The sequence below is a fragment of the Grus americana genome, chromosome 1 (assembly GCF_028858705.1).
Source record: "Grus americana isolate bGruAme1 chromosome 1, bGruAme1.mat, whole genome shotgun sequence".
Classification (NCBI taxonomy): domain Eukaryota; kingdom Metazoa; phylum Chordata; class Aves; order Gruiformes; family Gruidae; genus Grus; species Grus americana.
Window position 1 is genome coordinate 218098889 of NC_072852.1, and position 20519 is coordinate 218119407.

A 20519-nucleotide genomic window follows, 5' to 3' on the forward strand; every position below is an offset into this window, starting at 1 on the left:
TGTTTAGCCTGGAGAAGAGAAGGCTGAGAGGGGATCTGATCAACACTTATCAATATCTAAAGGGTGGGTGTCAAGAGGAAGGGGCCAGACTCTTCTCAGTGGTGCCCAGCGACAGGACAAGGGGCAACGGGCACCAACTGGAACACAGGAAGTTCCACCTGAGCATGAGGAAAAACTTCTTCCCTCTGCGGGTGACCGAGCCCTGGGACAGGCTGCCCAGAGAGGTTGTGGAGTCTCCTTCTCTGGAGAGATTCCAAACCCGCCTGGACGCCATCCTGTGCAACCTGCTCTGGGTGATCCTGCTTTGGCAGGGGGTTGGACTGGGTGATCTCGAGAGGCCCCTTCCAGCCCCCACCAGTCTGGGATTCTGTGAATCTAAGGACTTTTGACTTTGGAAGCGCCTGATCTGTGTATCATTGCAAACTGGGAGATTGTCCTGGGACAGTGTCACTATGTGCCCTGTTCTTTTTCTTTTTCCTTTGGTTTAGGTCTCTCTAGTCTAAATCACCATTGTTCCGTCTTCCTTGGTATCGCTTTACGAGGAAAATACTCTTCTCTCTGTGTCTCCACTAGTTTTCATGTGCATCTTTGTGATCTCCTCAATAGAAGCAACAATTTGGGGGGGGGACAAAAAGGGGGAGGATTTCCTTACTGACCATAAAATTACTAATATTGTAGTTGGAAGGGAATTTCACTAAAGCATTGTTTGCTTCCAATCCTAAACTGTTGTGTAACACCAGCGTGTTCTCTTCAATGTATGTAATGCCGCCTGTATGCCAATTTAAATGAAAGATTTTAAAAATAACTCTTACTGATTCTTTTTTCTTTTTTTTTTTGGTGTCTTGCAGCCCTGGAAGAAAGCGTGATTTTTCACCAGTGCTTTGGAACCAGTACTTTGAATCTATGGAGGATGTTGTGGTAGAAAATGAGACTGGCAAGGATATATCCTTTTTGTCTTGAATTTTTCTTCTTCTCAGTAACTGGGTAATTATCATGTTTAAGTTTATCATTGAGTTTATTGGGATTCTCTTAATCTTTTTCATGTATTTGTTCTCATCTTCATTTTTTAATTTTGTAGGGATCAATATCAGTAACTAGAGCTATCGCTTCTAAGCTGACAGTTAAGATGTGCCTAGCAAGGTCAGTTCCTGGCATTGCTTCTTTAGGAAACACTTATTTAAATTTAATAATTATTTTTTCCACACCAGAGGTGTGAGTCCCTACTTGTTGCACCCCAAATTATCAGTCCACTAGCTGGCATGCTGACAGGGAAGCTTCTCGCTCTGGTGGAGGCTGTGATGCCATCAAAGAGTCTTCTGGCCGTGTCAAACCAGGTTTTGACTTGCAGCCTTTTCCTCTCCAAGATCTCTGCCCCCTTTGCAGATGTTCTTGTTGCTTTTACAGTTCTCTTCAAGTTGACTACTCTTTGCCAGGCTTCCAGTTACTGTTTAATCCATCGGTGGCCGTCAAAGGTCAGACCTGGTAATCTATGATTCTATCTGATCCTCTTTGACGTGCTCAAACCGCTGTTGTTATCCAGCTGTTGCTAACTGGGAGCTGTGGGAGCACCCAAACAAGTACGGTGTGTGAAGGTAATGGGACACGACTCCCCGTCAGTCCTGCCTCTGCCTGCAGCTCTGACAAAAGCAGGTTTGAGAGGTGCTTCCGGGTCTTCTGACATAATTACAAAATGAAAACATTTTAACCTGTGTTTAAATAACACAGCCTTGTAGTTTAAATAGTTGCATTGTTTTTAAGCGTGTATATTCTAGCTTGGCCATTAGGAAACCCAAACTTTCAAGCTGTTTCTCTCCAAATACTAATTTAGTAATTACTTCTCTGATGCCGGTAGCACGTGATGCTTTGAAATGAGAAAATTCTCTCTCCTTGCAGTTTTGCTCAGCTTGTCCTTATTTTGTGTTTATTAACTGTGTTTGTCTAATTGATCCTAAGAATTCTTCATGGTATGCACCTTGTCTGCCTTTGAGGTAAGGGCTGTACACACACCTGAGGCTTCCTAAATAATAAAATAAAAAGGATAACGGACCTATTTGCATAGGTGGTGTACATAAGCATCCTAAATTTAAGCAAATCTTAGTTATTTGGGATTTATTGTGTTACCTATGACCCTTAAGAGAAACCTGAGCTCCCATATGAAAGGCTGCGGATAGCTGTGTCCTGTGGAAGCAGCTGAATTAACGAATGGCGTTGGTGCCCACTGTTCTGCCCCAGCTACCTGTCACTGCTCTATCGGATCTCCTTGTGCGAACAAACCCCAGTTGATGAAACTGTTTAAGCTGACACAGCTCACTGTAACTGAAACGGCATAGGGAGCACCTCTCTGAGCTGTTTGCAACCAGCAGATCCAAAGGGCACTACAGTATTCAGCAGAAAAACGCTGAACAGCTTGGTCAGTAACCGCAGCTAGAACACGGTTAGATTCAGAGGAACGCTTTTGTCCACCGCAAGGAGAACAGCAGAAGGAGGTGAAGCGACTTGGCTGATCTGTTGCTCACAGTTTCAGACACTGACCACATATCTCATGGCTCCCACTTCTGTGCCTTTATCTCAATGATGTTGTTTTTAGTGATAAAGTGATTTTTCTGTATCTAAATCTATACTGTAAGGGGACTTTAGCTACCTGAGTGAAGCATCTTTGCTGTCTGTGTTCCAGAGACTAATTACATTGCCTTAAAAATCTTGTTTACTGGCTTATCTGACGTTTTTCCTTGGAAGTAATAGGGAAATACTCCAAAAGTACACCCTGATCCTGGTTCGGTTTTTCTCTTAGTTGTTCAATTCACTGTTGTGTGCAGGGGAAAAAGGGTGCGGGTGGGAGGTGCGTGGATTACAGGGAGGAGGAGACCTGGGCAGCAGGAAAACAACTCTTGAAGCTTAAAGTGGGTTAAGTTTTGTATGCCTGTTGATCAGAGGAGGAAACGAGGCCTCAGCTGCACAAGGTTAGGAAAAAAACTCTGTTGGGTATTGCCAACTCCAAAATAGATTCAGCTGAGTAACTTCAGATAACTCTATGACATGTCCTTAACTGTTCATACACTTTTCGAATTTACAAAAGTGGATTGGAGGGGCCTGTCTTACTGCTGCTACACGGTGGAGGCCACTCTGCTCTTTCCTGGGCCGTATTTACTGTAAGTAAGCTGCTGCTTTACAGAAGTATCTATGTATGCAAACGTACTCGTCCAAGGGTGGAAGACAACTAACTATTCAGCTATGTTCAGCACAGGAAAATCAATTCGGAAAATTGGCTTATAATCTCCTGGTGCGTACCTGACTCAGGTCTTCTAAATATTTCGCTGTCAGTGTATTTATTAAATAGGCGAAGCGCATGCAAAGGTTTATCCTCTGGGTTTTAATTATCATCAGTAACCAAACCTACATCTGCCAAATAGCTTGTGTTTTTTAATAAAGTGCCAAGACCTTTTTCATCATAGCATATAATTTCTTTTTTTGGAAGGCTGCTTTTCCAAGAAAAAAAGAAACAAACCCACCTTTTTTAAAGGGTTTCAAGTAAAGTAAAATCACTTAGTGTATGGGTTTGGGGTTTTGGTTTTGTTTTTTTTTAATTTGGAACCTTTTTAATCCAGGAACTCTTTGAGCTGTCTAGTGCCCTTAACAGAAGGATGCTATAGGATGACTTTAGTGGAAGTGCTACTGGACTGACAAAGTCTCTACGTCTCCCGTTGAATTCCCAGCATAACTACTGTTGAGTAATCCTGCTGGTGTAATCATAAACCATCTTATATTATAATGAGATGCATTAGAAAAAAATCTTTGCCGACTGGGCGGTAATTGAACTTTAAGTCTTAAATCTCTGTCTTACTGAATCCTGTAACTCGCTTGTACCTCATCAGTTGCCAAGATGGACGGCTGTCTTTTCCTCTGCTGGTTTAGTGGGTTTTGTTATGGTATACAAGTGCCTAAAGCAGACGTAGTGAGGTCACTGCTTTTAATTGGAGGCAGAGGTATGAAGTCACGCTTTTCTGAGTTAAGGGCTTCTTGCAAGTCACTTCCACCCTCTCTAGAGCTCTTTATTTCCAACAGCAACACCAATACTATTTTTACACTTAAAAATCTCCAAAGTTGAATTTGGTAGAGTGATTGCAGTTCTAATACCGTACCTTACAGTTACTGGCTGCGTATATTACTGTTAAAATTAACAAAGTTCGAGCGTATGCAAGATTCACATAGATTTATGCCTTGCACTTGAGACCGTGTCTGGAGGAAGAAACTGCCGCAACAATTAGCTCATGCCTTTGTGTGGCCACTATAGAATTATTTCCTTTGTTTCCATTCTATTTTGAAATGAAAGTTTGTCCCAAGCAATCAAGTGTTAAATGTTTGGGATGAACCAGAACTTAAAAAAACCCCAACAAACCACAAACCAAAAAAAACCCCAACCCCTGGCCCCAAAACCCAAGAAAAACCCCAAATTGGGAAGCATGGAGAGTAACCATCCATAAATAAAATAACAGCCTGCAGGAGCGGCTTGCTGCTTTCTTCTTTTGCTTATTGGCCCGGTAAGTTCTTGGATGATGTCTTTGTACTTCTCTTGGCCAAAGTACTCCTATTTGGATAAAACTCAGGGCACTGGAAAGCTTCTTGCATCATCTTGATGATCCTTTTTCCTTATTCCCTGCTGACAACAGTTTGATTTTTAGCAGCAGACTGCTCATCCGACTAGTTAAATTATTGCTTAGGTGCATAAGCACCTTACAGATTGAGGTTTCAGGGTGTCTTTAGGGGCTCTAAAATATTAACTTGTGCATTCAGTGGGTTTTGGGAGAGCAACTGCTACAGTCATTTAGGAGATGAATAGTTAAATGACCAAAACAGGAGGACTGGGTAGCTTTCAGATCTCTGCCCGTTATGTAGGTGGTTCTGGTAAGAATCCCTCAACAAATTCCCCCACTCCTGCAGAGCTGTTATTTAAATAATCAATGATTTGTTAACACAAAATTCTTCCTTTCAACAAAGAATGCCACTTAATTGCTGCGATGCCTGAAATAACTTCTGTAAATCGAGCTGTCAGGGCCAAATAGAACCATAATTGTATTGCAGCCCTGCCTTACTTTAAAAAAATTCCTCACTTGTTCCCCCGACCCCTTTGGACTAATCAATTTTTGTACATTACAGCCTTACTGCAAAATTTTGTTCTTTGAGAGCAAAGCAGCTGCTTCATCTTCACGTCTGCTGTATAGCCAAGATTCATTTTGTAACGTGTGGGGCTTGGGGAAGGAGAGGGGACATTACTTTGGGGTCCCACTGCTGCGTTTTAGTTTTCAGAGGTGCTACAGAGCTTGAATTCATTATCCTGGGAAACACACGTCATGTCTTATGCACAGGAAAATAAACGTCCTCAGAGACAGCGTTGACAGTGGCAGAAATGATGGAGCTTTGGTTAATTAAGGATAGTTTATATGGAATATTCTTGCTTGTTTTCTGTGATACCTCGTGCAATCCAGGTTCAGCCGCTCTGCTGAGAGCGGAGGGGTTTTGTCACACTATCCAAGCCTTTGCTGTTGTTTTGGGGAGGGCTTATGTTGCTAATCATTTTGTAGATGAGATGTGGCACTTTGCAAATTCTATTGTATTTGTCCCTTCTTGCAGTCTGCAATCATTAACAGGATTCAGTGTAGGATTGTGGCTTTAGATCTCCGAGGCCATGGTAAGTAAAATAAACCAATTTCAAATCACATAAGCACATTACAAGCTCTCGTTTTTTAAAGAAAATGTACCGAATCCCTCCCAAGATGATTCAGAAAGCATCCTTAAGGCATCCCAATTTTTATTCAAAAGCAGGGATGGAAAAGTGGGTTCTGGATCTCCGCAGCCACCTGTCCTCACGTGCCAGAAGCTGAGACTCCCCGTGCCTTTGTGCGAGGCCACGGTGGGCTTGTGGACTTGTTCCTTCCTACGTTCCCGTGCCAACCCCCTCCTTTGTATTGTCATAACCCATAGGTGGTCTTTACCATTAGAAATAAGGTCTGTTCTTTAGTTTTAAGATACATTGCAAATATGGAACAGTTATGGGGAGCGTTTCCTACCCTTAAGCTATAATGCGATAAAGTACCAGCTGTTCCTATTAATTCTGGGTTTCTTAATTATTCATGTTAACTGCAGTAGCCTCGCTCTTAATAACTGTGCCAAAAAACTTTGTACAGCTGCTCCTCTAAGTCCTGAGGGGTCCGAAGGTTTTCAGCTTACATGAACTTAACTTTTTTTGTTCTTTCAGGAGAAACAAAAGTTAGGAATCCTGAAGATCTGTCTGCAGAGACTATGTCAAAGTAAGGAAGCTTACGCTCTCTGTTCAGTGTTTGACTTTTCACAAACCTTTATTTTCTTTCCATCATTGAACAATAAACTACTTGAGGACACACAACCTTCATTCAGGGGAGCTGGAAGACAGTTTCATTTCACATTATTCTGGTAGTTGTCCCTTCTTTTCCTTCCATTTTGGGACAGTTTGAAGTGGATTTGAAAATATTCCTCTTCTAGCTGAGTCAAATTCCAAACTGGCGTTGTTCTTTAGGTGCCCTCGGTTTTTAAACTCACTTTAAAGATCAGTGGCTTTGTTGCAGTGAACCCTTTAAATCTGCAACACGCTATAACACTTGCTAGGGATTTCCTAATAGAAGGGGAACGCTTTCCTCACACGTAACCAACTGGGCTGTTTTAGCTTGAAATCACCATTTTGGTTCTTCATCTGCTCCCCGAGTCAGCGTTGAGAGCGTGTCCACCTTGGACTGGCCCCATCCCCAAAGTGTGGGTCACAGACTGAGACTTTCCAAGCGTGGAGGGAGTTGCTTTTTCAAACTACCATGACCTGCTTTGGGATGCAAATCCCCCTCTGGACAAAGCCGTAAGAAAAGCAAATACCCGCTGCTAAGCACATTACGTTATGTCCACATTTAGTACAAAGAGACTCTTTGCTCTGACTACAATTGAATCGCGAAGGATTTTGTAACCTTCCTATGAACAAATCCACTTGGTTTGTTGTGGGGAGGCCATGTGTGAAATGTATTCTGACTTCCATTGTGTACCTTATTGCTTTTGCTTACGGCTTGTCAGATCCTGATGTGTTGCTGTCCTGAGGAGATGCCATATGAGACGATTAGGATTTTTTTTAGATCTGGAGCAGCACTACTGTGGGGGGAAAACAAGTTGCCTTTTGTTTTTAAACCTTTCTCTCCTCTTAGCAATGAGTTTGAAAGTTATTCTTGAATAGTCTGTAAACGGGAACTTTAAATTATAGCTGGTTTTCTTTTTTTTTTTAATCAAATCCTGAAGCATTTTTCTCTGACAGAGCAAACAAGCTGGTTAACTTTTTTTTTTTTTTTGAATGATTTTAGTCAGGGAAGCCAATTCGGGTGTCTTTAAAGTGCTCTTCAATATATTTCAATCATTACCTCTGCTGTCGCTTTGGTTTTTGTGAATCGCACCAGCCAGCTTCCATGTGCTGCAGTGACAGTTGCCTTATGGAAAGGGTGGGGAAATTGCCCTTTGCCTTGTAGTATCTGTGCTCGTAGAGGGTCTGAATCTTTTTGCTTGTGCTCAGTGCTGTTTATCTTTGCCTTGGTCAGTGGGGTTCTGTTATTTTTTCGCTTTAATTGCAAAAGGTTTCTCCTCTTTTAGTCTTTGCTTCCATGCAAGAGGATTTGACAGCTTTCTCGCCTTTTACTTAAAATTCCTAGCAGCTAATGTCGATGTAAAAAGTTCTCCTCAGGGATTGTTTATAAATGAGCACTTTTTGTTAATAAAAAGGGAAGTGACATGCATGTTCATGAAAGTATTGCCTTGAATGATTTTCTGTATTGGTGCCTAGATGAAGCAGTGATAAGAGAATAAACTTGTCTCAATTACCTGTGGATTAAATGAGCATACAGAGAGGATTTGGAGCCAGAATTCCATCCTGGATCTGTACTTTCTCCTCTCATTGTACAAATCTGCTTCGGAAATGTATCAAGGTAGAGATGCCAACCGTGCTTTTATCTCGATTTGGCAGAGACGTAGGAAACGTGGTTGAAGCTCTGTATGGGGACCTTCCTCCCCCTATCATGCTGATCGGGCACAGCATGGGGGGTGCCATCGCAGTGCACACGGCAGTCGCAAATTTGGTGCCAAGTTTACTGGGTCTGTGCATGATTGATGTTGTGGAAGGTAAGTGTGTGTACCCTTGGACTGGGGTTCTCTCTTCCACACTGATCTTTCTTTTATCCCCAAATCCCTGGAATTACAGAAAGTTTTGCCCAGTTTTTAAACCAAGGTCAACCCCGTCCTCCTAACAGGTGCTTCCTACACAAAAGTCTTTCTAGTGTAACCCTTCCTTTTGCTTTTCCCAGATGGTCTCTTTGTTTACTGCTTTCCTGATAATTTCTTTGCAATACTTTCTTGTTAGCGGGGAGGAGGGTGGGGTTTTTATGTAATTTGTGGTCCTGATGAGTGATTCCTGCCTTCTCTTACTATCTGAATGTCCTGCCTGCTCAAATATTAATTCTCTAACATGGGAGTAAGTGTGACCGTGGGCTTAGGAATGCTAAGCTCTGCTTTCCTTAACAGCATTAAATCCCCACTGAGCTCCAGCTCTCTCTGAGGGTGTTCCCTGGTAGCCACTTCTGTATAGAGGGATGTGGTGATTATTTCATCAGATGCCACAAAGTTAATATAATTGATTTTAGGTACAGCCATGGATGCGTTGAACAGCATGCAGAACTTCTTAAGGAGTCGTCCCAAAACATTCAAGTCACTTGAGAATGCCATTGAGTGGAGGTAATGCATGTAGTCTCCAAAATCACTTGTCTTTGTAGCTCGATCTCTGAAGGAACCACAGTTTATATAATTTGTCTGTTTGCTCCTTTTGTGCTCACTTTCCCAACTATTGTCGCCAATTCCTTGGCTGATTTGACAGGGAAAGAGGCCTCAAAAGATAATTAAGTTCCTGGGAGACTTGGCTAGGCATTGGAGAAGGATCCTGTAAGAGCTTCAACAAATGGAAAGCTTCGTGATATGAATTCCTTGTAAGTGTCCCAGCCATTAGAGAAGAAGCTTGAGACTTCCATCCCATGCGTAAGAAACAGGATTTATTTCCGATTTAGCAAGAATGACTTAGACGTTGGCAGCATTTCTCCCAGGTGTCTTAAATTCACAATTACAGTGATAACGGGGTTCAAGTAAGTGGGCACGTGGTGTGAGCCACTCCGAATGCCTTCTGAGAACAAGAGGTTTGGGGAAATCGTGAACTGTAAAGGGCTTTTGCTCCTGTTTCTGGGCCTGCTAGTTACCAATTCTGTTTAGTAACTATTTCTATCCTTCCAATTTTTTCTTTTCTAGTGTAAAAAGTGGACAAATAAGAAATCTTGAATCTGCCAGAGTTTCTATGGTCGGTCAAGTCAAACAGTAGGTGGTTTGTTGTCGGTTTGGTTTTTGTTTTTTTTAATTAAAACTCTTAAAATCATCTTGTCTATTTTATAATACCGTTGCTACAGAGTGTAAACGCACTTGAAAGTGAAACTTTCTTCTAGCAAACACAAATTTCTTATCGTTTAATCACCATTGATACCAGCAGCAGCACTGAATCATAGCCATGGAACTTAGAGAAAACCTGGCCAAAATTTCCCTGGGGCAAAAATCCGCCAAGAGACGTGTTTTAAAAAGTTAATTACCGCTGGTTGTGTATTCCTTGTCTTGTCTACCTTTCCACACGCATTAAGAAATAAGCATTAATCTGATGCCTCTTCAGAAGTGGCTAGTCATGACTCTGTCTTTCATCCACAGCTACTTTTAAATTTGAGGGGATTTTTTTTTTTCCAGCCAGTATCTGAGAAATTTCTGACCGTTTTAGGTTAAAACCTGTTATTTTTTGTGTTTGTTTTGGCAGGGAATCAGTTTCTGGTTTTATCTTCACAGATGCGAAGGGGCTGCCAGTCCTGAGTGTCCTAAAGCCATAGTGGAGGGTATTATTGAAGAAGAGGAGGAGGAGGAAGAGGATGAGGAAGGGGGAGGCTCTGTCAATAAAAGGAAGAAAGAAGATGACACAGAGGTAGGGAGTTTCTTGCTGTGTTTTCAGCTCATGTTTGCACGATGCTTCCTTGCAAGAGAAGTAGCCCGTAGCTATCCAAATTGTTCTAAGATAAAAGGGAGCAACTCCAGGGACCGAAACCTTTATATTGTGACTGTTGTTTTTCTTCTTTGTCTCGTACCACTGTTTCTATCTTGGACTGTTACCTTGAAAGCGTGTGTTTTGTGTTTGGTTTTCTTTCCTGAGATGCTCACGGATTTAATGCATATGGCCTGAAGTGGGGCTTCTGGCCTGAATTGAGGAATGCTCTTTTCTGAGGCTTTGTGGCATTTCCGTTCCTTTCCACAGCACGGTAGCATTCAGGAGGTCATACAGGCAATTGCAACCTAGGAATGTAAATTCCTTGAGGAATATCATTGTAGCCAGCTCAGCTCCTTTTATTTCTATTTCACCTAAGTAAGAGCCAAGTCTGGACATTCAGGCAATTTGTGAGCTATTTGTACGAGTAAAAAATAGCAAATCGAGTGCCCTGAATACTGCAGCCTTCTCTTGATCTATAGGTGTAGCTCCTGCTGACTTTCTTGTTCCCTACTTGTGTGCTTCGCCTGTGATTTGGAGAGAAATTTAGGAGCAAGGAGGGTCACCCCCTGGAAGTGAGCAGTCCACCAGAGGGAGCCAGGATTTTTTATATATAGTCGAAGCGGCACTCTGAGTTCATTCTTACTTCAGCTGTTTTACTGATCACTAATGCACAACTCTCTCTCCTCCCTGCAGACAAAGAAGGAGCATTTATACACGTGGCGAATTGAACTGGCAAAAACAGAAAAGTACTGGGATGGCTGGTTCAGGGGTTTATCTAACCTCTTCCTAAGCTGTCCGACTCCAAAGCTTTTGCTTTTAGCTGGTACGTGTCTCTTCCAGTCCTGTTCACGTTCAGTGGCTGTTCACTTCAGCGATGTCCCACTTGTATTTTACAGAACAGGCTCAGCGGTTGGCTAATGTCCTTTCTCTGAGAATAGCAGACCCGTCTCTTCCACCTTGGCTTTTCTATATATCATGAAATATCATAAACCAGTCCGTTTGATCCGTGCAGATCTGGAATTAGTTCAGAGCCTCTGATATCAAAATAGTGACATACTGTGTATTGCTGCCGTTGGATGGGTCTTTTACTTGTATGGTGTGGAAGAGCAGCAAACAGGACAGATCCAAACTGCCCTTCAGCCTCCACTACTATGATATTTTCCCACAGATTTGGGCCTGATCTGAACTTTTCAACTGAAAGTGAAATTATCGGTGTTCTAGAGCCAGCTGTAGGCCCTTTCTGTACCCTGATCAGAAATTGTGTAACCAAGATAAATACCCTTTTAAGTTGTAGGGAAGGGTGTGTTCTTACATTTTGGGCTGGGGTTCCTTCCTGTCACTTTACTCTCGTGAGGTGCAGCAGTGACAAGTCCTTGTGGGTGTCAGAGGTGATATTTCTTTTGAGTTTTTTCAAGCCAAATGTCTCCTTCAAAATGTTGAGTAAAGCCCTGCTTAGACGGTCATGTTCTCTCTGGCTTTTCTCCAATATATCTGTTTGTTTGATTGTAGGTGTTGACAGGCTGGATAAAGATCTAACAATTGGACAGATGCAAGGTAAATATTTAATATTGTTACTCTATCCTTACTGTAATGCTCTTTTTTGGATGCTAGCTCGTTGCTATGGGTACACAAACGAGAGAGAGCTGGAATGGCCCCTTACCGGCGCAGTCTATATCAAAACAAATGTGCGTTACAGAATTAGTCCATTCCAAAGTGTTCTCTAGCTGTCTGTGGTTGTAGGAAAGGTGGAGAAGTTGAGAAGAGGTTGAATTAGAAGTTGTAAAGGGCTGTTGCCATGGTTTTTGTTCAGTCTAGCATTCGACGTTTCCAGCAATGGGGCTGCCACACTTCTCTTGGATCAAAACGATAGTCTGTGAGGGTTTTTCTAATCTCTTTTTTCCCTTTCTAATTACATTCCTGATGTTCCTAGCTAGAGCACTTGAGACCATCCAAAACTCTCTGGTCTCCTGGTGTTTCTGGCAGACATCAGACCAAGGTTCAGCATCTGCATTAATGGTTTGGCTTTGTTGTTTGTTTTTTCTTTCTCCCTGTCCCAACTTCATTGATTTCCAGACCAGTCAGTACTGGAAAGCAGTATTGGTAGCAGGTTAAACGTTACGTTAAGGTAGATCTGATAACGCTTTCAACTTTGAAAGGCAGTGTCACCTGTACCGAGAAGCTCTAGAAAGTTTGGCTTCATTTGAACTCCTGGGAACCTGCTCTGGTTACACCTGGGAAGATGAATTAAGCAGCTGGTTCTTGCTTTCTATTGAAACTGTCTGCTGCGTGTGGTGTACAGTTTACCTGAGACTCCTGTGCCTTCCCTGGTCCCTCTTTGTCCAATGTGTATAAAGAGGTTTAGTGAGCTTTGCAAACAATCTGAGATCCTTTTTAAAGAGTTCATAGATTCATAGTGCTTTTAAGGGTGTAGTGTCTAATGTTTCCTGTGTCCATAAGAACTGTTTGCCTAAACCATTGCTGTTAGAACTCGGGACCACTTAAAAAGCTGTTCCAGTGATGACTCTCTTGATCTGCAGGGAAGTTTCAGATGCAGGTCCTCCCGCAGTGCGGCCACGCGGTCCATGAAGATGCTCCAGACAAGGTGAGCCCTGCTGCGGGGTTGAAGCTACATAAGTCATGGTCTTCACAGCTTAATTGCAAGAGAGTTCTGTTGCTTACTATGAAGCAGAGATACTTCTGGGGTGCTTTTTTGGCACAACATGTTAAGTGGCTATTTGCAAAACAATTTGGATTTAATCACGATTTTAAACTGGCTGGAAAGCCTGGGCTAAGATGTTTCATGGCACAGCACTTGGCCAGGTTATAGATTTAACTCTCAGGCTAACTCTTACCACGTGGAGTGTGGATTTATCTTCCCTGCCTTTCCTCATGAAGTTCTCCACTCTCCCTTGTACTAAGCTGCAGCTTTTGGTGTTGGTCTGCGTTTTGCCGAGTTGGGTGACTCGCGTTTTCCAAATAGAAAACAAATGTTACTGAAACAGCTTACGGACTGACAGAGCAGTGCTGCTTCTGGGTACTGCTGAAGTCAGTGTCCAGATAGAAGCAGGAATGTGGTGGAGCTGATGGAGCCTGTGGTTGGAAACACGTCTGGTTTTAAAGCTTGTTCTACACTGACCGCTGTGAGTGTAAAAGTCAGCCTTCCTGTGCTTTGCTTTACCAATCTGAAATAGGGACTTTTATCTAAATATACCGAGTTCTTACACTGTTATTCATTTTAATATAAATTTGAAGTGGTATTATTACTGTCAGGTTACTGTCTTGAGTTATTCTTTATAGGAATGGCTTGCATCGAGATTTCGCCAGACCTTTTTTACCTGCTAAACTTAGGCATTGTTTTAAGAATTGTTGAGAGAGGCATGGAAAAAGGTTTGTTAGTTCTTGATTGTGCGGTCAGTGTCAGAGTAAAGGTGGAAGCATGTAGTTCCTTCTTTTATATATAGCTCTTAGTTTCAAAGGGGCAAACTTGATTCAGCAAGAGAGTCCTGATGATACAAACTGATGTTGGAAATGCTGCAGGCTTTGAAAACTACTGGATTTCTTCTTCTCTTCGTGTCCCTTTAAATTCTGACTGATTTTTTTTTTCCTTCCCTCAGGTTGCTGAAGCTGTCGCGACGTTCCTGATCCGTCACAGGTTTACAGAGCCCATCGGTGGATTCCAGTGGTAAGGCTCTGCAGGTGTTAGAGCTACGCAGTCCTTGAGCAGAGCTCTTGCTCTTACTGCCTGCGTGTTTGGCTCTCAAAGTGGGAGGTTGGAGTTTTAGCATAATGCTAAAAACCACATGTAAACAAACAGCTTTGAATCAGACAGTAATGTGTTTAATGTTCGTGTGTTCTCTCTAAACTTCTTGCATATTAACTTGTGTTCCTGAAACCTCCTTCCTTGGAGGGGAGGAGCAAAGAAGATCCTCCCTAGCTGATTTCTTTCTTTATAGCCTGCCAGAAGGTAGAATTACAAGCTTTATGGTATTTAGTTTAAATAGCATTTTATTTAAGTAATCAAGGCCCTGTGTTTTGAAAACAACTTGCACTACGCTTCTTTGGCCAAGAAATACTGGTGAGATTAGACAGGTAGAGCTGTGTGCTTCGCTTTGCAGACTTGCCATACTTATCTCATGTGTTTTCATATCATAATGAAGCCAGGCCTCTGCGATCAGCCACACAGCAGTGAGAAAAGGTTGTGACTGATAAGGGTGATCGGAAAAACTCCCAAAGTCTTAGAGTACCATAAAGCTGATAACTAAACCAACGCTTCAGCCTCATAGAAGCTGCTAATGTGTTTTACCATTCACCTGAGAGATGATCCTAAACTAAGCATGTTTCTTAAGCAGTCCTGAAAAGTCTTCCTTCTTTTAGCTAAGAATTCTTCAACAAAAGGTAGAAGCCCCAAAACGTATGATGCTGTAGGACTGGCAATGCTAAAGAGGTATTGCTGGATGATCTTTCTTTTATTCCCCTTTATCCTGCGCCCTTGGGGATGAAACAGTAGAAATGTAGGACTGTGGACTGCGTATTTTAAATGTCATGAAAGGAGACAATGTGGGGTGATGTGTAAAGGGTGAGAGAGGGAGAAGGCCAAAGGACTGTACCGCATTGTAATGTTGAATCTCCACCAGGTATTTGGCAACCTGTGCTGTCGCTGTGAGTCTTTGCAGGCGCTGGCCTGTCGCTCCTGCTATTATGGTTGTAGCAAAAGCAGCTTTAAAACAAGAGGCTTGGTTGGAGGAAGTGAGGTGGCTCGCTGGCTGGCCTTACTGTGTCCTTAAGCCATAGACAGCAACGTCTCACGCTTTTGTGCTTCTCACTATTACATAGCTCACAAGTTACTGTTGTTTGGCCTTGTTTGATCTTGGCTAATCAACTAAATTTAGGGTGTCGCAGAGTCAAATATCTGCAGAAAAGACCTTGATTTTAATGTGTGACCTTTCTTCCACTCTCCTTTTTCCCTCTTAGTGTGTTTCCTGCTTGTTAATACCCTGGTGTTCTCCAGCACTGAGTCCTGTTGTAAATAAACCGCACCAGAGGCCACTGTGATGTATCCATATCCTTTCATCTCTCCAGTTCAGCAGCAATGAGAAATTGGTGTGAGATTCATCCCCTAGAACTAGTTCTCCAGAATGTGTAAATGCTTAGGGACTTCCTTGCTGGGAAGCAGCTTGTACTGAAGACCATGAAAAGCTCTTCAGGCCCTTGGAAGTGGGCTCCTCTCTGCTGCCACAAGGAAAGACCTCCTGAAATCCCAAGTAGTCGATCATACCGATCTCCGTCGATTCTCAGGCTTTCTTGGACCCAACTGCAAAGGGGCCGTTGGCAGTCCAGATCCACCGAGGGCATTGCAGCATAGCCAAAGGCTTCAGGATTTCTCCGTGGAATCATCTAATCGTCTTTGAAGTGCCCCTTAGGTTTGTTTTTTATATACACGTTTCTTTCCCCTAAAGCAGACGAGGAATCGGCTTCGTTGGGAGCTCAGGTTTCGTCTCACCAATGCCAGCCTTACGGGTTAACCTGCGGGAAGAGCCTAGGTGCTACTTTCCTGTGCAAAGTTGGACAGGACTGTAAAGCAAAAAGGTGAGGGGGGACCGTGAGCTCCGTTTCAGAGTCTTGCAGCTTTCTTAATACTTGTTTTGAGTTCTCACTGAGAAAAATAGCCTGGATAACTCCATCTCCTGCAGACACGTAACAGGCAGGGGACTCTGGGGCTGCATTTATGGGGAAGATCCAAAGCAGCAGTAACAACATGGTCAACAGGCAGCTTGGCTGTTCTCTGCACCTGGAACGTTGTTTATGCTTTTCTGCTTGTAGCTGCTACACACAACTGAGCAGAGATCAGCACCTTTGGGATGAAAAAAAAAGTGCAAAAAGTGCAGTAGATAAAACCCTGGAAGAGCTTGGAGTCGGTCCTGCTGATGTTGGCGCAGAGGTGTAGGCAGCTGCTGCTGCAGTATGGTCCCCCCAGGATTGGAGGAAAGACCTTGTTTTCGCTGTCGCTTCCTAGACCGTTTTGCTGCCTGCCTTCCATATTTCCATGTAAAAGCAGTAGTTACACAGCGAGCTTTTCTTCAGGGTTAAATTATCCACAGACAGTTTGTCAGTTTGCTTTCACCTGAGAATCACTCTTGAGTGTAAGAGCAGATGCGTTTTGGAGCAGTTTTCCTCAATATTTTGCTGGTGGATGTCTGAAATCTTTTCTTTTTTTTGGCCTTGTGTCCATAACCCCTTGATGCTGTATGATGAAAGCAGTATTTTACCGCTGTTTTGCTGAGGCATAGTCCTGTTGTTGGCCTGATTTGGGAGCTGCGATGTGCATCCGTGTGTATGTCCTGTGACGAGAGCCATCAGGAATTCTTGGCATTTGCGAAGCGCAGGTGGGGCAAAGGGAGACGGTGCGAAGAGCTGGCAAAGCCTGGTTTAACTTCGGCGTTTACCCTGATGGAGAGCCACTCATCTCCTCCGATTCATTCGCACGTGAGCCCTGGACACAGCAGTCGTGGCCTTGCTCTGTGTCCCTCCCCTGACTCATCAGGGTGGGAAATGCCTGAATTAGAGACAAGAAAGCCTCATTCCAGAGAGCTCTCCTCTCTCCTGGCGCTGTGGCCAACGGCACTCAGGTGTTACAAGAGCAATTGCTGGCTCCTGGCGCTTCCCTCCTTAAGTCACCGTGTTAATTATTGCATATAGTTTACTGTGACCTTGATGTAACTTCCACCCTTGTTTTAGTTGCTGATGAATTAAATGGATCTTCAGTAGTTGAGATGCAAATTAGCACTTTCCCCAGCTGTATCCTGAAGATTGGCAAAATTCTCGGTCCTTTCCAGACGACTCCTGTGTTCAGATTTTTAGAGATTAAATAATACGGTGTGTATGTCCAGAGTCTCACTTCACGGGATAGTTAAGCATGTGCCTGTTGTCATAATCATGAATGATTTCGGGAAAGTCACATTCCTCCGTGCTGAAGTAACTTGGAGGATCTGGCTATGAGTGGTTCATTGCGGTAACTCCTTGCGTTTGCCTCTCATGTTATCCCCTTCATTTGCTTTTACAGTTTGCGAGATACTTAAAAAAAAAAAAAAAAAAAAGAACAAACCTCCATGGAAAGCAAAAGAAAATCGGGTTTGTATTCTGTAGAAGCACCGTTGGAAAAATGAATGACTGTTTCTGAATCCTGTGGGCTCCCCAGAATTATATTTTGTTGTTACCATTTGAGAAGTGAGTGGAAAAAAAAAAAAAATAAATATTTCAACAGCCTATTTAATGTGGCGTTGCTCTGTGCCAAGCTCTCGGTCCTGACTTGCACAGAATAAGCAGCTCAGGGACTCGTGCGGTGCTGGCTTCAAAAAAAGGTGACCACAGGGACAGCAGCAATAGCGGGTGGGCGGGCGGAGGGGGAATTCCTTTCGGCTGTGTTGAGCCACATACATTTTTGAGACTGTACTTCTGTCTGAAAAATATTAATGCTTCTCTTGCGGTTTCTTCTCCCTTTTCGGGGAGCTACAGGCAGAGGTAAAATGGTATTTAGGTGAAGGATAGCACAGACCATGGTAAAAGTAGCTGCAGAGAGAAGAAATGTTCTCTTTGACTCATGAAAAATGGGGACATCTAGAAAATCCCCCCGTAACTACCAGCTTTTCACTGCGTTTTTCCGCAGCCTGCAGCATTGTACCATCTCCCTGTAAAAGCAGATAAACAGGAGGCGGCTGTCTGAATTGAAAGGATGCTGGGTTTACGCTGGTGCTTCTGATTATTTAGAAATCTCTCTTGCTTTTGTTCCAGTTGTTGGATTGAGGATCGGTGGAAACTTTCACAATGGAAAATCCCAAGGCTTGGCAGGAGATGCAGTTTGGGAGGCTGGTTTGTTGCAGGGTTCACTTCTTAAATTTTCCAAATCAGACCCAGGACAGGTTTTGCCAGCTCCTGAGTTATATGCACCGGAGATTGTAGATTCCAGGAGCATTGAGATTGTTGGAGAAAGATATTTCCTGTTTTGCTGAAGCGTATAGTTTTTGCTTTGAATACAGATCCTGTGAACGCAGAGCTCGGATGAGTGTCTTTGCACGGTTCCTCTGTGCTGGTGTTTTGAGAACATTATTGATGGCCGGAGCAATCGATACGTACAGATGCAGACGGTCGGTGTTGAAATGCTTGCCGAATTGTGTTGCTGTACAGAGCTCGCTTTTCTTTGGAGCCTTGTCTTAGGTTTTTTTCCTTCAGCTTCCCCTGGTCCAGATGTAAAGTGGGTGGGAGATGATACCAAAGCTAATTAAAAATAATGATGCTTATTGTGACTGGAGGTGACTTTCTGTGCAACCAAGACACCTTCTGGAAAACAAAAAAAAAGCACTGAGCTTACGGTCAGGGAGCTCTTGGAGGTGGTGGTGGTGGTGTGATAGATCCCGTTGGTGGCACCAGTAGCCCAGTAAATACCGCACTGGTCCAGTTTAGAGTGAACCTCCTTGCTTTTCCTCTCTCTGCAGGGCAGGGCTGAGCGATTGCAGTAGGGCAAAGTCTCTTGCTGGCTTCTCGTTGAGTGAGACCATCCCAGGACTCCTGAAAACTTTATCACGCTGCCACGTGCAACAGGGTCTTCAGTGAATGGGGGAGGACCTGGCAGGTATGGGAAGAGAGCGAGCAAACAGCGTTGTGCTGATGTTCTCCACCTCTTCGACTTCAGCACCGACTCCGCTATTGCTTTTTATCTTGGGTGTGGAAGATCCCCAGAAGTGTCTGGCAATCAGCCGTTCACTGGTTTGAACTGGTGCTCAACCCTCCTGAAAATCTAGACCTTAGATCTTCAGGTATGGTCAAAAAAATAGCGTATGGGTTGCTGTTTCCAAGAAAACTTGGAATAACACTCGTCTCTTTGCCCGACACTCCCCTCACAACCTGAAACTGCCCTTTGTGTTGCCCAAACCTGCCTCTCTTGGCTGTATCGCCTGCCCTCAACCATCCGGTAACGCTGCACCCTCGGCACCTTGTCCGTAAGGCACCCAAAACCTGCAGGATGCTGCTTGGGTCTTTGCTCCGAGCTTTGCTGTTGGATGCTTGGCCGGCTTTGGCCAAGCTTTCCCAGTCCGGTGGGGTGACCTCTTACCACGTGCTGCTGTCTCCAAAAGGCAACTGTGTGTGTTTGTGTGTGTGTCAGTTCGCCGGAGACCACGCTCTGTGTCCTGTGTCAGCCTCATCCTGTTCCTGTCTTGTTTGGTGTCCGTTTCTCTCGCCTACAAATAAAGCATTTGTGCAAAGCCTGGCCTAGGAACTCCTCCTTTCCCTTCAGCTGCCGTACCCGGGGCTCCTCGGAGCAGCCTGTGGAGGAAGGGTGTTGAGCCGACAGTTCCTTGGACGTCCCCAGGCCAAGCTTTGGGTTCTTCTGGTGATTCATGGAAGCCTCTCGTCATCCGAAATACTCCCCCATCCCTTCTACCGTGCTCCGCTGTGAGGAGGAGGGGGAGGACGCTTTAGCCGCAGCTTTTGCTTTTTCTCCTCCTCTCCGTGACCGATGGCTCCCATATGTACAAAAACATCTGAAAGTAATAAACCATGGCGCTCTGGCTCTTAAGTAACCTGTGCTGTGTTGGACCGTCTGTTTTAGAACGCCCTGAATGCTGGGGTTGTTCCTAGCTGAAGAGCAGGAATTTGGGGAAATTTGCTCTGAAATTTTGTAGCTCGTTTTATATTCAAGCAGGCTTAACCGAGCCCAAAAGCCGCAGGAGCAATAAATGCACGTTTTTGAACCCGAAGCAAGCAGGAGAGCCCTGGGAGAAGTCTGCCTGGGCTTTCTGTCCTTCTCCCTTAATTTTTGTCCTTTGAGCAAAAGGTGACGGGGTGACCTGGACCCCCCCCAAATGTCACATAAATGAGGCTGGATGGATGCAGAGTCGGGGAGTTCCTATGCAGGAGCTTGACCCTTGATTCACCGGGGCTGCCTCCCATCGCAAGCACCCAGGGAAGAGCAGCGCGGGCTCCCTGCCTGATCTCCAGGCGCTGCCGGAGAGCCCTGCCGCCTCTTTTTGCCTTCCAGTCACGCAGGTGCTGCGGTCGGGCTGGAGAAAGGGAGCTTGTCTGCGGGGCCCCAGGGGAGCTGCGCTGGCGCAAGCGTGGTCTGAGCGCGGGCGGGATGGGGGCTGCGAGGGGCTGGAAGGCAGCGGCTGCCGCCTTCCTTCCCCAAGGTCCCTCTTACAGCGCCTGCCCCGCAGAAAACCCCAACACCCTTCTGGGGTGCAGAGGGGGGACCCGTGCTGTTGTTGGGACGAGAGCGGAGTGTGGGGCTGCACAATCAGGCCCAAAATGGAGCCAGGCACTGCGGCAGGTTGATCTGAGGAAGGGTAGTGTATTGTCTGTGTTCTGGTCCTCTAGGGTCGTTCTGTTCACTCTGAAGCCTACCGATTAC

The 20519-nt window shown here is 44.3% G+C and overlaps 1 protein-coding gene across 2 annotated transcripts in view; it reads left to right on the top strand.

The window, feature by feature from the left end:
• Positions 1-19668, top strand: part of PPME1 (protein phosphatase methylesterase 1) — a 33158-nt gene extending 13490 nt beyond the window's left edge. Inside the window, exons 2-15 of one of the 2 annotated variants that reach the window (XR_008577904.1) lie at positions 849-942; positions 3057-3149; positions 5629-5686; positions 6254-6305; positions 8024-8178; positions 8697-8787; positions 9349-9414; positions 9925-10057; positions 10811-10940; positions 11627-11671; positions 12655-12719; positions 13732-13799; positions 15089-15537; positions 18607-19668. Coding sequence is in view for 1 of the 2 variants with exons in the window: in XM_054832318.1 (XP_054688293.1) it covers positions 849-942; positions 3057-3149; positions 5629-5686; positions 6254-6305; positions 8024-8178; positions 8697-8787; positions 9349-9414; positions 9925-10057; positions 10811-10940; positions 11627-11671; positions 12655-12719; positions 13732-13799; positions 15089-15107 (1069 nt within the window). In the remaining variant the exon portion in view is untranslated. Of the gene's footprint in view, positions 1-848; positions 943-3056; positions 3150-5628; positions 5687-6253; positions 6306-8023; positions 8179-8696; positions 8788-9348; positions 9415-9924; positions 10058-10810; positions 10941-11626; positions 11672-12654; positions 12720-13731; positions 13800-15088; positions 17383-18606 lie in introns of those variants that run through there. The other variant, XM_054832318.1, reaches the window with a different exon arrangement.
• The last annotated feature ends 851 nt before the right edge of the window (positions 19669-20519 follow it).